This window comes from Asterias rubens, chromosome 5 (assembly GCF_902459465.1).
Source record: "Asterias rubens chromosome 5, eAstRub1.3, whole genome shotgun sequence".
Classification (NCBI taxonomy): Eukaryota; Metazoa; Echinodermata; class Asteroidea; order Forcipulatida; family Asteriidae; genus Asterias; species Asterias rubens.
Window position 1 is genome coordinate 4,474,176 of NC_047066.1, and position 14,772 is coordinate 4,488,947.

The window sequence follows — 14,772 nt, forward strand, 5'->3', positions numbered from 1 at the left end:
TTGACAAGTAGAGTGTATTATTATTATTATTATATATTTCTAGTAATGAAACCAACGATGCCTCATAAGCCAGAGGAAAACCCACACCAGCTACTGGAGTAAATGGAAATAAAAGAGCTGTACAAACGTAGGTAGAGGTTTTTTAAGAGGTACCCCTTCAAGCTAAATCAATCTCAAGAACCACGTCTGCCCTCACACTGGGTACCCATGTACCCCTGGGTGAAAAGATGCAATTATGGTTGAAGTGTCTTGCTCAAGGACACAAGTGTCGTGACCGGGATTCGAACACACTGCTTGATGATGACTGACTTGAGTAAAGATGACCAGAACTTGATCCAGTCCAATGCACTTAACCACTCAGCAATGACACGTCACAGCATGAACAGTAACATAATGCCAGTAGCATATCTAAGGTATGCATGGCAGGTGTGGCACGTGTCCAGGGTGCCACTTGATGGGGGGTGGGAGGGGGAGGGGCATGCCACCGGGCAGTTTCTATTAACGTCAGTAAAACAATCCTCGGAACATTTGCGAATGATATACAGCAGATACCAGTGTGTAACGTATTGCCTTACCAACAGAATAGCTGCAGGAACACTCTCCAACCCCCTTTAAAAGCACTGGACACTGGCCATCCGTAATCACTCAAAATAATTGTTAGCATAAAAACTTCTTTGTTAACGATCAATGGAGAGCTGAAGTAACAACGGCTCCCTTTGAAGTAACGTAGTTATTGAGAAAGAAGTAATTTCTCACTGAAATTTTTGAATTTGATTTCGAGACAGAATTAGATTTTGAGGTCACAAAATCAAGCATCTGAAAGCACACGCCTTGTGCGCCAAGGGTAATTTCTTCCATTATTCTCTCGCAACTTCGATGCAAATTTTTCACAGGTTTGTTATTTTATGCATGTTGAGATGCATGTTGACACCAAGTGAGATGACTGGTCTTTGAAAATTACCAAAGGTGTCCGGTGTCTGTAAACTTTTCACCGACTATATGACGTAAGACACATCAATAAAGACATACCATCTGCCTGTCATCTCGTACATCACATTACACATCACAGCGTCTTTAATATCATAATGGTTTATGTACAGCAAAAAATGTCAATGGCACAGGATGTATTAATAAAGAAATCTGTACAAAAAATCGTTTCAACAAATACATCTGTGATAGGTAGAAGTAAGTCTAGCAACAAACTCCTGCTAGTATCTACCTATGCTTATGAAAATCAGGCTGGGCACATTTCATTTTTAATAACTTGTTCATTCTCAAATGTACCCAACATGTTCGAGGCAGAGATAGTAGACTTGAATTCAAGTCTGAAATCATGGTTTGTATTCATTACTCCATGGTCGAATTGGTAACATATCTGCAGTTTCAGCATTAAGGTGACTGCCTCACTCGCTCGGTATGGTGCTTGGGCGATCCTGGAATGGGCTGATGAGTACACAAGGAGTGCGTTTTCGCGGTCGTAACCAAACTGTTTCGGTCGTTGGCCAATGGTTAATCACTGGCTATGATCGAAACAGTTAGTGGTTAATTACAGCCGCAAAAATTATCACCCCAGAGAAAAACATAAAGAGCCTGTTAGATTGCTGAAGTATGCCCAGCATTCAAGAACTAACAACTTTTATCCACGAGAGTTCAGCATTTCTGTAGGCCAGTATTTAGGTGTCTGAACCCATATGATCTCAGACTTGAACCAAGACTATGTTGATGTTAGCCGGTACCTGTTCTCATGCCGGCATATCTACTGGCGAGTTAATCGATGAGATAGATACCAGCCAACAACCAGACTCTTTGGTTTTGACTAAGGACCTTTTCGAAACCACGGCTTCAGCTTTGGATTCCTCTCGTCTGTAGCCCTGAGTACGTATACCCAAAGCACGCGCAATTGTCAAAACAACCGGCCGGGCCAAACTAGCCTGAGCCAAATCCAAAGCCAAACCCAGTCGTTTCGAAAAGGGTCTATGAACCAATTGTTATTCAGTTTAGCACTTCCAAGGTTGACTTATTCAGTTGAAAATTGTTTGTACCTAAGTTGACCCCGCCCCACTCTATACAAAGAAAGAAATAGTTTTATCAATAAGTTTCCACAATAAAAATAAGACAAAAACAATTTATGCACAGCACCCACTGTAGGATCCTTTTTGCTGAAGTTTTATATAAATAATTGTTGTAAAAAATAAACAATAAATAAATTACTGTAGAAATGAACATTATATAAATGTTCATCCTCCAAAATAACATTAATGCAATCTCTTCTACTCTTTTTATAATTTTTTTTTTCTTCAAATAAATTTATTTGATAAAAAAACATGCAGTTCTTAATCACCTAAATAATTTCTTTAACGATCATGTTTGATAATAAAACACTGTCTAAAGCAGTGGCATCAGCTTCCAAAAATTAAAACTTCAGCACATCTTACTTAAAAACACCGGACACTATTGGTAATTGTCAAAGACCAGTCTTCTCACTTGGTGTATCTCAACATATGCATAAAACAACACACCTGTGAAAATTTGAGCTCAATTGGTCATCGAAGTTGCGAGATAATAATGAAAGAAAAAACACCCTTGCCACACAAAGTTGTGTGCTTTCAGATGCTTGATTTTGAGACCTCAAAATCAAATTTTGAGGTCTCAAAATCAAATTTGTGGAAAATTACTTCTTTCTCAAAAAGTTTGTTACTTCAGAGGGAGCTGTTTCTCACAATGTTTTATACTGTTAACAGCTCCCCATTACTCATTACCAAGCAAGGTTTTATGCTGATAATTATTTTGAGTAATTACCAACAGTGTCCACTGCCTTTAAGCAGTGGCATCAGCTTCCAAGAATGAAAACTATGCACATCTTGCTTTAAGGTACAGTAATATTACCATATGTACACAATACTCTATTCATCCAAATATAAATACAAACAGTAATTTATTTATAAGGTGATTTTAAAAAGTTGTTTTATCTACATAAAGGACACAAGCAGTTAGCTCTCCGTAACGGCAAAAAATCAATTTGGCCATTGTGTTAAAAAAATGTAAAATATATCCGTTTTTGGGTAGGTAAAAAGCATAGACCCCCTTCATAGGGCGCCGTAATAGAAACCTGTACACATGTAAGCACAGCAGCCACCACTTGGACAATGAAAGGTCTCCGTTTGACATCAATGAGGGCGCTGTTTCAGGTTCGTTCGCAATAGGTCAAATTCAGTTCCATTTTTTGAATGTCTGCTGGAACCTTGGCCCGAGATGTTCGACAATTATGCATCAACTAGAACGTTTACACTTGGTCACCAAAGAATGAGCAAGTGATAGAATTTAGTACTGTAGTGTCACTTAGGCCCAACTTCATAGCGCTGCTTAGCAGCAAATTTTGTGCTTACTGTGCGATTTCCATTTCATAGTGCCGCTAACCGTAAGCACATAAAAAGGCATGCAAACCTTCCGGTGCTTACTGCACGAAAATAAATGACGTCACAATGCAAATCCATGGTGAAAGCGCAAAATGGCCGCCTATTTTTTTCTGCCAACCTGTGAAATACGCTTGCACCTTAGTAAATTTTTCTGCTACAGTAAGCACGCTATGAAATTGGGCCCAGGTGAGCCCAATAACATAAAGCCTGAATACACAGAAACCTGTTAAGCACAGGAAAATCTTGCTTTCGCAAAAACAGGTTACCAACCAACAATCCATAAAGTTCATATTGTTGTGACTGGTGCCCCACTCATTTTGTGCTTACAAAAGAAATTTGCTAAGCAGTATTTTCTGCAAAACAGCAATTATAAAATTGGGCCCAGATGATCCCAATTTAAAGAGCAGAAAAAAACAGTGCTTAGACAATTCATCTTCCTCAGCAAAAAAACGAATTTGCCTTTAGTGTGTTCTCTTGTCTACACAACGATAATAGTAATTTTTGGGGTTAAACAAAGAAAAATTACTAGAGCGGGAGTAACATTCTGCAACAACGTGCCAGCGCTCTACCAACTGACCCATCTTCGTGAAATCAAGCAGATCAAATAAACTCAACTTAAAATGGATTGGTCCACTATCCACATACATAGATAAATGTATAATGGTTCTATTTTCTTTTTCTTCAAAAGTCATAGATTGCTAAACTGATCATTGTATAACCAAACAATTTTTTAAAGAGGCTTGATACGTCATACCTGCTTGGAACACAAAAATATGTTCATATCATTGAATTTTTTGTTGGCGAAACAGCTCCGCATTTGTGCACAAATGCAGTCATGTCTAGTTATTATAAGGTGTTTGTACATAAGCTTTATGAAATTGGGCCCTGTGATACATCCCAGACAGACTACGCATTATTTGGCAGGTGATGATACACTGAAATGAACGAGCTACCTCAGCCAAGGCCACGTTTCTAAGGTTCATATTTAAAGGCACTGGACACTATTGGTAATTGTTAATTTAAATAATTGTTAGCATAAAAACTCACTTGGTAATGAGCAATGGAGAGCTGTTGATAGTATGAAACATTCTGAGAAACGGCTTCCTCTGAAGTTACGTAGTTTTCGAGGAAGAGATAATTTCTCTCTCAAATATTAAAAGACTTAAAGCCTTTTTTAGTCAGCTGAAAGCACAAAATAATCGTGCAACAAGCTTGTTTTTTCTTTCATTATTCTCTTGCAACTTCAACAACCAATTGGGTCAAATTTTTCACAGATTTGGTTTTTTATGCATATTTGGACACAAAAAGTGAGAATACTGGTCTTTGACAATTACCAAATGTATCCAGTGCCTTTAAAGGCATTGTACACGTTTGGTATTTGTCAAAGATCAGTGTTCTCACTTGGTGTATCCCAACATAAGCATAAAATAACAAGCCTGTGAAAATTTGGGCTCAATCGGTCATCGAAGTTGCAAGAAAATGATAGGGGGAAAAACACCCGTGTTGGACGAATTTGTGTGCTTTCAGATAGGAATAAAAGACTTCTAGATAGAAGTCTTTTATTGTTTTAGTGAGAAATTACCTCTTTCTCAAAAACTACGTGACTTCAGAGGGAGTCGTTTCCCACAATGTTTTGTACTACCAACAGCTCTCCAATGCTCGTTACCAAGTCAGTCTTTAAGTTAATATTTGTTTTGAGTAATTACCAAACGTGTACCTTCCCTTTAAAATGTAAACACAGACAATGCAATATATTATAAATACCCATGGCCAGTGCTACACCACCATGGACTGTTCTGACTATCGAAACCCATGCAACCCATTCAGATTCCCCATCAACGTAAACAGTTCTCACGCATAAATTTTTTTACCTTACTATTTTCAGGCCGATTTTGTTTTGTTCTACTATTCTGGAAAATGTTGCTGTATTTATACTATATCATTCATTAAAATATTCTGTCATATAATCTTTCTTATTTGTTTTTTTAAATAATCTGTAAACGCTCAATAAACATTCAAAATCAAAGCACACAATAACCTCCAGCCTTGTTCCATGATAGATTATTATCATGGATTTGCTGGAGCCGATTTCCTACCACTTTATGCCATCTAAGCCAAATGTCATGAGCTGATTATAACATACATGCCTCTAGCTGGGAGATGATTTTATTTAAAGCAGACATCTTGTTTTTTTTTTTTTTTTTCAAGTTTTCTTCATGACGCAACTCTTAGATTATTCATTTCAAAGCAATTGTATGAAGAAACATTTCTCAAAATTGGATAATAGTTTTCTCTTGGTGGAATCTGAATGAACAGAAAGTTACATTTTAGAGGTCTACAGATCCTCTACACCATTTCAAATGGATACCTCAAATCTGGGCCCAATTTCATAGAGCTGCTAAGAACAAAAATTTGCTTAGCATGAAATTTCTTCCTTGATGAAAACAGAATTACCAACCAAATTTCCACGTGATTTTCAGGATAAGCAAACAACAGCTGAATACCAGTAACAAGCAATATGCAACAAATGGAAATTTGGTTGGTAATCAGGCCTGCTTTTATCACGGAAGAAATTTCATGCTAAGCAAATTTTGGTGCTTAGCAGCTCTATGTAATTGGGTCCTGGTCATAATGCAGGCCAAAGTCTTTTCACCTCTGCAGGCCTGGAATTTCCGTTCAAAAGTTTCCCCTAGATTTAAAGATTCTCCAATGGAAGTGCCCTTTTCAAATTGAAAATGGCCTTGCCCTCTCGAAGACAAAATTCCAGGCCTGGCTATGTGATGGCAAGTTTGCACAGAACGCCTACAAAAAGCGTGGGAGCTGCAAATATCAATCCAGTTTATATTCCACATGTTTGTGCACACAATCTTTTCTATAATAAGCACAGAAAAATGCTTACTACGGGTGAGAGTTACTGCCAACAAAAATGTCTCAAAATAGGATCTAAATAAGAGGAGGTATGCTGATAGCATTTCCATCTTTTGTTAACCCCTGGAGCTCTTCGTTTCAAGGAGCTACTGGAAAGTATCCTCATCTTTTTTTTCATGAGGAAGACAAAAAGATACAAGTCTGAAACTTATCACCTCTGTAGTTCAACAGCTCTATCAAATTTCACCTCCTAACCAATAGTTTGCTCCACAAGAAAAAACTGTGCTTAGCAAATCCAACGATAAATTTAGCAACTAACAATAGGTGCATCTGTAAGTAGGCTTTGAAACTTTGCATGGTGGATGTACATTTTAGTAAGCATTTATAATGGACACTAATAAACACGTATGTTGAGAGGCATCATGACATTTAGCTTAGTACATGAACATTGTGGTCAAATCAAACATACCATACCCAACTCGTTCCAATAAATTAACAAAGAAAAACACAGAACCGACAACTTCAAGTTTCTAAAACAGCATGAAATAAAGAACAAAAACAAAAACAGAGACCAAAACATTGATGGAAATTATGCCAGTGTTTCCCCTGCTACCAACAAGAGGTGGTTAGTAACAGCCTTGCTTATTTTTCCCGCCAAAAATTCCTGGCCAATTTCAACACTTCACATCAGTTGTCTTCCAAACAGATGGAGAGAAAAAGTAGATTTTTATACCTCTAAAGTTCAAACTTGATGGCATAGATTTGAATCTGCCAAAAACAAAAGAAGATTTTGAATTTTGCATGTGCATAAAATGCAACTTGAATGCCAATATTTTCTTTAAAACGCTTTGTACTTTGTTATTTCCCTGGTGATTGCCTTGGTGCCCCTTGAAGCGCTTCCAGTAGAAACAAATTCCCCTACAGAGGTGTCCTTTACTTGAAAAGAAAACCGACTTGCCTTGTGGCAAGAATGAAGTACCTGGACTGAGAATACCATGGCCGATAGGCTGAGGGGAAACACTTGGCAATAGATAGTTCCCAATAGACGCCATCTTTGCGGGCAAATCTAAATTGACTTATGATCTGCATCAGTTTTGCTACATGGCCAAGTAGTTTACCTGTCAATCATGCAAAGAATTTGATAAAACATGCCTGCGTCAAGCAGTATTTACGCAAACTGCATAGTTGTGCGTTGAAAAAATTTAAGATAATCGCCCGCAAAGATGGCTGACTTTGCAATTTGTATTATCACAAAGAGAACTCTTTATAGACCTTTATCATGCTGCCACCATCTTGGTCATGTTCCCTGCATCCAACAACAGTAACGGATGCTTATATTCATTGTACAAAAAAGAACCAGACTAACTTTCCTTCCAGCCTCAGTATGGTTACATTGGTTTGAATGTGAGAAAATCAAGATGGCCGCATAAGATAAAGGCCTATGCATGATGGCTCAATGCAAATGTTCCTCAAATTTCCATTTTGTAATAAAATGCATGTATAGAGGTATGAAAGACAAATCATACACTAAATGTGTTGACGGAGCTTGAAGGCACAAAATATGAAAGAAAAACAAAAAAATCTATTGGCACTTTACCCACATTACATAAAACTACAAGGCCCAATTTCATGATGCTGCTAAGCCCGCAATTTTGCTTAGCATGAAATTTCTTCCTTGATAAAAACAGGATTACCGACCAAATTTCCATTTTTGTGCATAGTGCTGTACTGGTTTTCATCTGTCGTTTGCTTCTCCCAAAAATCACATGGAAATTTGGTTGGTAATCCTATTTTTATCAAGGCAAAAAAATCATACTAAGCAAATTTTTGTGCTTAGCAGCTCCATGAAATTTGGCCCCTGCAGGCATGCATGTTACAAAAACCCGGGGCCTCATTTCATGGTGTCGCTTACCACAGAATTCTGCACTCAACATCTGCACCAATACAAGCGTGCGAACCTTTGAGCCATAAAGCGCAGAAATTCCGCGGATTGCAGCACCATTTTCCCCGGATCCCGTAATAATTAATATACTTCCCAACTCTGATTGCGAATTAAGTCAACATTGCTCGTTGTAAATCTGCTCCCAATTATCAATATCAAATATGCATATTTATATGCACATAATGTAGGAATTCATAAAAAAATTATCATTAATAATAATTTAACAATAAAATATATATTTTAACAAAATGATTTGAGGTTAGAATATTATTCTAGGGAGACTTTTAATTTCCACTCGTGAGTTTTTTTTTTTTTTTTTTGCATTCCACACAAAGCTCTTTAACTTTGTCTACGAGTCATCAGTTTTTTTCGCAACATTTTCTTCAAAATGGCGTCAAGACATTCTGTAGTAAGCCAGCACAGCAAGGGAGAGAAACTGAGCGAGTATTTAGGACAACTTACGGATGGTTACCATAAAAGTTAAATGTTGTGAAGCCAAAAAGAACCCATTCTTGTACCAAATCTGTTTCTTTATTTGGAAATATTTTTTCTTTAAACTACATACAAGGATCTTTCATGGACCCCACAGACCTTAATTCAATCAGAGTTCCATAAAATACATTTAGCTTTCTGGAAACAAAAAATTTGTTTCCAGTTTCATTGTGCTGCAGCAAAAATCAGTGTGATTACCAAACTGGAAAAAACGTCAACCCCTGAAAAATGTACAAGAACTATCGCCATCCGAGGAGTATCTTTTACCACATAAAAAACTTCTAAACCGACAAAACCATGCCTACATTTTACAATAGTACACTTAAATAAATCTCACACTTTTTACAGAATTACAAAATGGTGAATTGGATGTCAGAGTGGTGAATTGAATTGGATGTCAGTATGGTGATGTGTCACCACCGCAGCAATCTGGGCCCCATTTCACAGAGCCGCTTAAAAGCAAATTATGCTGACCGGAATAAGGTTACCACCCAAACTAGCATGTCACATGTTTGTGACTGGTGTCCTGCCAATTTCTGCTTAGCAATAAATTGTTTAAAAGCAATGCTTTCTGCTTAAGCAGCTCTATGAAACTGGGCTCTGTCTGGCTGAACTGCACAGTGACCCGGAGACTGGTCTCAAACGATAGTTGATCTGATGTGAAGACACTTAATGTAAGGTCTTGAAACACTATGTGGACTTACACACGTCCACACAGTGATGTTTTCACAAAGTTGAAGCATACTGAGACAAGAAGTCCACTCAATGTTAGATCTTGAAACACTATGTGGACTTACACACGTCCACACAGTGTTGTTTTCACAGGGTTGAAGCATACTTCTTTTTACACTTGTACACAAATGAATGTCCACAATGTGTTTGCAACATGCAAAAGATACCCTTCCATGTGTGTGTGTAGTAAGAATGCCACACGAGAGCACTGCATCTAATGCCGTTACAACATCCACATACAAAAACAACCACAAATCCGAACCTTTCCAGACACTACATTTTACTCTGTTTTACACCATGAAGCCTGGTTGATGATGATGATGAAGATCATGATGATGAAGAATCGGTAATAACAGCTGTGTGTTGTTTCAGGCTACACTCATGACCACTTGATCGACATAAAGAAACACACGCAGTCAATGCCTGCCCTTTCCAACGTTCAACAACCATACATCCCTGTGTGTTGACTTCAAAACATCATCTACCTGCTGTGGCAGTTATAGTCTCCAATCAATCACTTTTTTTAACAGCATTTTTATTATAATATGACAGCAAAATGATAAGTGGGCACTTTGGGTCTTGGCACCATCATATACATAGAATATTGCAATGGACAATGTGACATCTGAAGCAACCCCGCTGCTTTTTCCTGTGTATTCGTTGAGTTCTGTTAACACACCGGAGTCTACCCCTGGTGTAATTCTCAGTCACAATCCCAGCCATTGTCTTTAATCATATGAGCCAGCTCAATGATGTATTTGCCCTCCTTATACTTCTGGCTGTTCTCAAAGGCATGTTCCTGCAGCAAAGAAAAAAGACAGAAGAAAAACAATTGTAAGATAAGATAATTGTGACCCGCTCTGTGAAAATGAGTCAGATGTAGGCAATTTCAAGAATTGAATTATATACATGGCTGGAAAGAACACATCAGCAGCAGTAATTTGGTATGTGTCTAAGCTTTGGGGTGCATGCTGAGTTACTCCCGTTTGAAATTAGCCACTACACCATTTTTTGTGAAAAACGAATTACAAGTAAAATGATATGTTAAACTACCATTGTGTGCAATAGGATACAAAAGTATGATCACAAAATTGTTGTATTTATAGCTTTATTGCCTAAAAGTAAGTGTTCTAAAGGTTAACCATGCAACTAAAGATCTTTTTTTTTTTTTTTTCTTTTTTTTAATACATTTTCCACATTAAACTGTCCATAACTTAATATTGCATTGGACGACATGTGACTCATTTTCACAGAGTGGGTCACAATTATTTGTTCGGCCAATGTTTAAAAACCATAACATCAAGAAAAGGTTGTGCACCTCAAGTTTTCTGAAAAATAATTAACTCAAAACCAAGATCATTTAAAAGAATACTTACAATACATTTCTGCTATTGCAATAGCAGAAATAAATTGACAAAAAAACAAACTTTGAATAACATTGGCTCTTTTCGGAGCCAAAAAGATACTTAATACGTGCATACTGATTAACCCATAAACGTTGTCATTAAATCGTAGCAGGCCAGTGATGAACATTGAATGATGGCTCACCCATCAATTACTGCATTAGCGTCCTCAATAGATAAAACCGGAGGGCGCTCACGTGCAGCAACTGGGTGACAGTTCATAATTCCACGAACATAGTCACAGACCGAGGCCAAATTTCAGAGCTGTATAAGCACTTAAAGTAGCTCAGCACAGCAACCCCATGCCTACTAGATAAAGGTTACCAGCCAAAATACCATGTCACATGTACAATTTGAGACTGGTATTCTGCAATTACTTCTTCTAAGCAGGAAACAATTGTTAACAAAAATTTCTGCTAAGCAACCTTATGAAATTGGACCCTGCTTTGATCATAAGGTTTATCGCAATTAGCAAAATATCAAGAGAGGGCGCTGTTGAACCCACACAAAGGTATAGGCGTTGCGTGCGCGAGTCGTAGAAACTGCATAGAAACCGCTCCATATTCCTTCCCACAATGCATTGTGTTTCTGAATAGCGATAAACCTTATGACATAGCCCCTTTAAAACAAACTCACATATTTCCATCCGAGTGTAGTTTTACAGCATTCACAGAAGATATCGGATACAGCGTGTAAGCCTGTTAGTAGAACTCTCTCCTCGGCTGGACCACATGCTATATTCACTCTGCAATTTATCAACAAACGAAAAGGACTCCATTACAATAATAATAATAACAACAAAAATAATAACGGCCAGACATGTATAGGCCTGACCCCTACAAAGATAACCATAACTGATTTACCATGCAAAGTTATATCCGACCAAACAATGTGTTTCAGGAATTATTGTTCTGTAATATTTCTTTAAAATTTTATGCAATTACAAAGCTTATTATAAAACAGCTAATGAAACAATATGAAATATATGTGATCATTAAAATACACAAAGATAATCATGAATTGATTTTATTGCAGATCCAATCAATTAAACATCCATGTTCTATGCAATTAAAACCCACACCAGCATTTCTGCAACTCTCATAAACACATAAAAAGTTGGGACAATTTCCTTCATAAAGTAGGATGGCAATGTACACTGCGTCCTTTCCTACACTGCGAGACCCTAAAAGTAATTTTATTAATTTTATTGCTACGTGCAGCATCACATGAACTATGGTCAGGTATAGACTTGTCAACAAACAGATCTTGTCAGTCAGACAACCAGCCAAATAATGAGCTTGAACTGTGCACATCATACACAAAAAATTGTTTGTTACACTGAGTGTCCTCAAAAGGAAGTTTTTAGGGTTTTTTTGTGTGTTTTTTTAATAAGGAAACTATATTCGGAAATTACTTTCTGCTAAGATGATTCCCCTTGTGCACAAGGAATAGGGTTACAATTGTGGTTTATTATGTGATAAATTGTTTTTTTAATCTAATTTATGTTCAGAATGATTGTGTGTGGTTTATATTGTGTATTGCATCTTTGCAAGGAATAAGCTGAGTTGAATTGAATTGAATATTATAGTCTTTTTGTCTTAACACCACACTGTCAATACATTGAACTCTTTTATATCATAAATAAATGTCTTTGAATAGTACTTTTTTAAATTAGTAACAACTGTAAAAAACTAACAAGATTATAGTTACTTCTAGTTTCAATATTTCTCAAAATTTTAAAAAATTTCCCCAAGATATAAATGTCATTGTCAGGCAGGTTTGTAAAGCACCCTAGTTGGGAAAAATAAAGTTTTTTTAGTATTAAAATATTTAGCCCTAACACAAAACTTTCACTACATTGAGCTCTTGTGTTTTTGAATATTATTTAATACTAACATCTGTAAAACCAACAACATTTTATAGTTTCTTCCAATTTCAACATTTTTAGATTTGTTATTTTGGGGATGTTTGTCTAAAAAATTTAGAAAAATAACCCCAAAATGTATATATGTTCTGGTTTTATTATTAAAAACAAATACATAGTTGGCAGCCGCTGGCTGAAATAACCTTCTTTTCAAGTAAAATTGTATTAGTATAAAATAGCAAAACTACATATTAAAATGCTGAGGTCGTTTGCAAAGCACAACCTATACAGATGTTACAACATATCAGCTGCAACAACAACAAGCACTATACTAAAACTACACTACATCATTCTGTCTCCTTAAATAGCTACATGGAATGTGTCATAGATATCTTGCCATGTAATAGGGACAGGTTTAGAAGAGCCGAGAGTGAGAGAAAAAAGCCCTGGGTATCAAGGGACTATATAGATGAAATCACTGCCAGTAACTTGACCCCTGAGTGCGGTGACATTGTTAGTCCTTCCAGCTTGTGCCAGATGGTTGAGCTTGTCAAACTAATATTACAATTACATATTACATATACTATGTAATGACAGCTGCTTTATGCAATGTACACACAAGTAGGAAGTGTACAAAAAGGCATATTGAAAGCAAATTTCCTTCGTTTTCTCAGCTAAAATATTTCGACACAAAGTTAATCTTCCAGCTTGTGCCAGATGGTTGAGCTTGTCAAACTAATATCAGATTTACACTAGATACATCTTATGGCAGCTGCTTTATGCAATGTAAACAAAAGTAGAAAGTGTATAAAAGACATCTTAAAAGCAAAGTTTTTCCTTTGTTTTGTCAGCTAATTTTTTTTAATGATTTTTCGAAATTAAGTTTAGAGTGACCTCTTTTTCAACCTCAATTTATGTCCCATGGGATGTTTCGAATGGCGGGGATTCCACAAAATTATTGAAGGAATTTTCTGTTAAATATTATACAAATATTGGATGCTGTTTGAAATGAAGTTGAAGGGCTCTTTGACCATATACTTTTGGAGAAACAGTAGTTTTTTTTAGTCATAAAGGATTAGCCAGGAGAATGAAGAGACTGAACAGGAACATATTTAAAGACACTGGACACTATTGGTAATAGACCCTTCCCATGAAATATGTAAATTGCACATAGCGCGTGCGCACTAACGTTTTGGTTGGCAAAATGAGGGAAAATCGCGCTGTTTTGTACACGGCTAATGGGTGCGTGACGCACACGCGATTGCGCGTCTGCTTAGTGCACAACTCTATGGTGTTTGCCAACCAACAGGGTCTGTACGCATGCGTGAATGTAATTAGCATATTTCATGGGAAGGGTCCATTGTCAAAGACCAGTCTTCTCACTTGGTGTATCTCAACATTAAATGCATAAAATAACAAACCTGTGAAAATCTGAGCTCAATAGGTCATCAAAGTTGGGAGATAATAATGAAAGACTAGACATTAGGTGTTTGTGAACAAACACAAAGCTGTTCCGTGTTCTTTTGCTTGGTATATGAGCTAAAATGACCAAGGAGTCTATCATTGAAAAAAAGAAGAAAATGCTGAATGAGTTTTGGTGCCACTTCCGGTTGACCCGGAAGTAGAGGTCGACATGGGGTCATGGTAACCTAAGGCTAATCTCCAATGTCCAAGGAGTCTCTAACTGAGAACAGTTTGAAAGTCGATATTGCCACACTTTGGGTTGACCCGGAAGTAGAGGTCAACTTGAGGTCACGGTTTTTCAAAATTAATCTCCAATCCCCAAGGAGTCTTTAACTACAAACAGTCTAAAAAACGGCAGTTTACTTCTTGAGATATGGTGCTACAAAGATTTCCCAATTAAATATGCAAATATGGGTCACGTGGTTAATATCACGTGGTTAATTAATTACGATTTTTAACATTTTTGGAGGTCGGTGGTTTGATGTTTGATCTAGTACGATTTGATTTCACAGAACTCTTAACCACCAAACTATGCGCTTATGATCACCATTTTCCGCTTACTGTGTTTTTCAAACATCATCGTGTCATGCA

At 37.0% G+C, this 14,772-nt stretch overlaps 1 protein-coding gene across 1 annotated transcript in view; it reads right to left on the reverse strand.

Moving 5' to 3' along the window:
• Positions 1–8,735: 8,735 nt before the first annotated feature.
• LOC117290287 (protein yippee-like 2) overlaps positions 8,736–14,772 on the reverse strand; it is a 35,166-nt gene continuing 29,129 nt past the window's right edge. Inside the window, exons 4-5 of the mRNA XM_033771597.1 lie at positions 11,490–11,598; positions 8,736–10,249 (exon numbers count right to left, since the gene is read on the reverse strand). Coding sequence (XP_033627488.1) covers positions 10,154–10,249; positions 11,490–11,598 — 205 coding nt within the window. The 3' untranslated portion in view covers positions 8,736–10,153. The remainder of the gene's footprint in view (positions 10,250–11,489; positions 11,599–14,772) is intronic.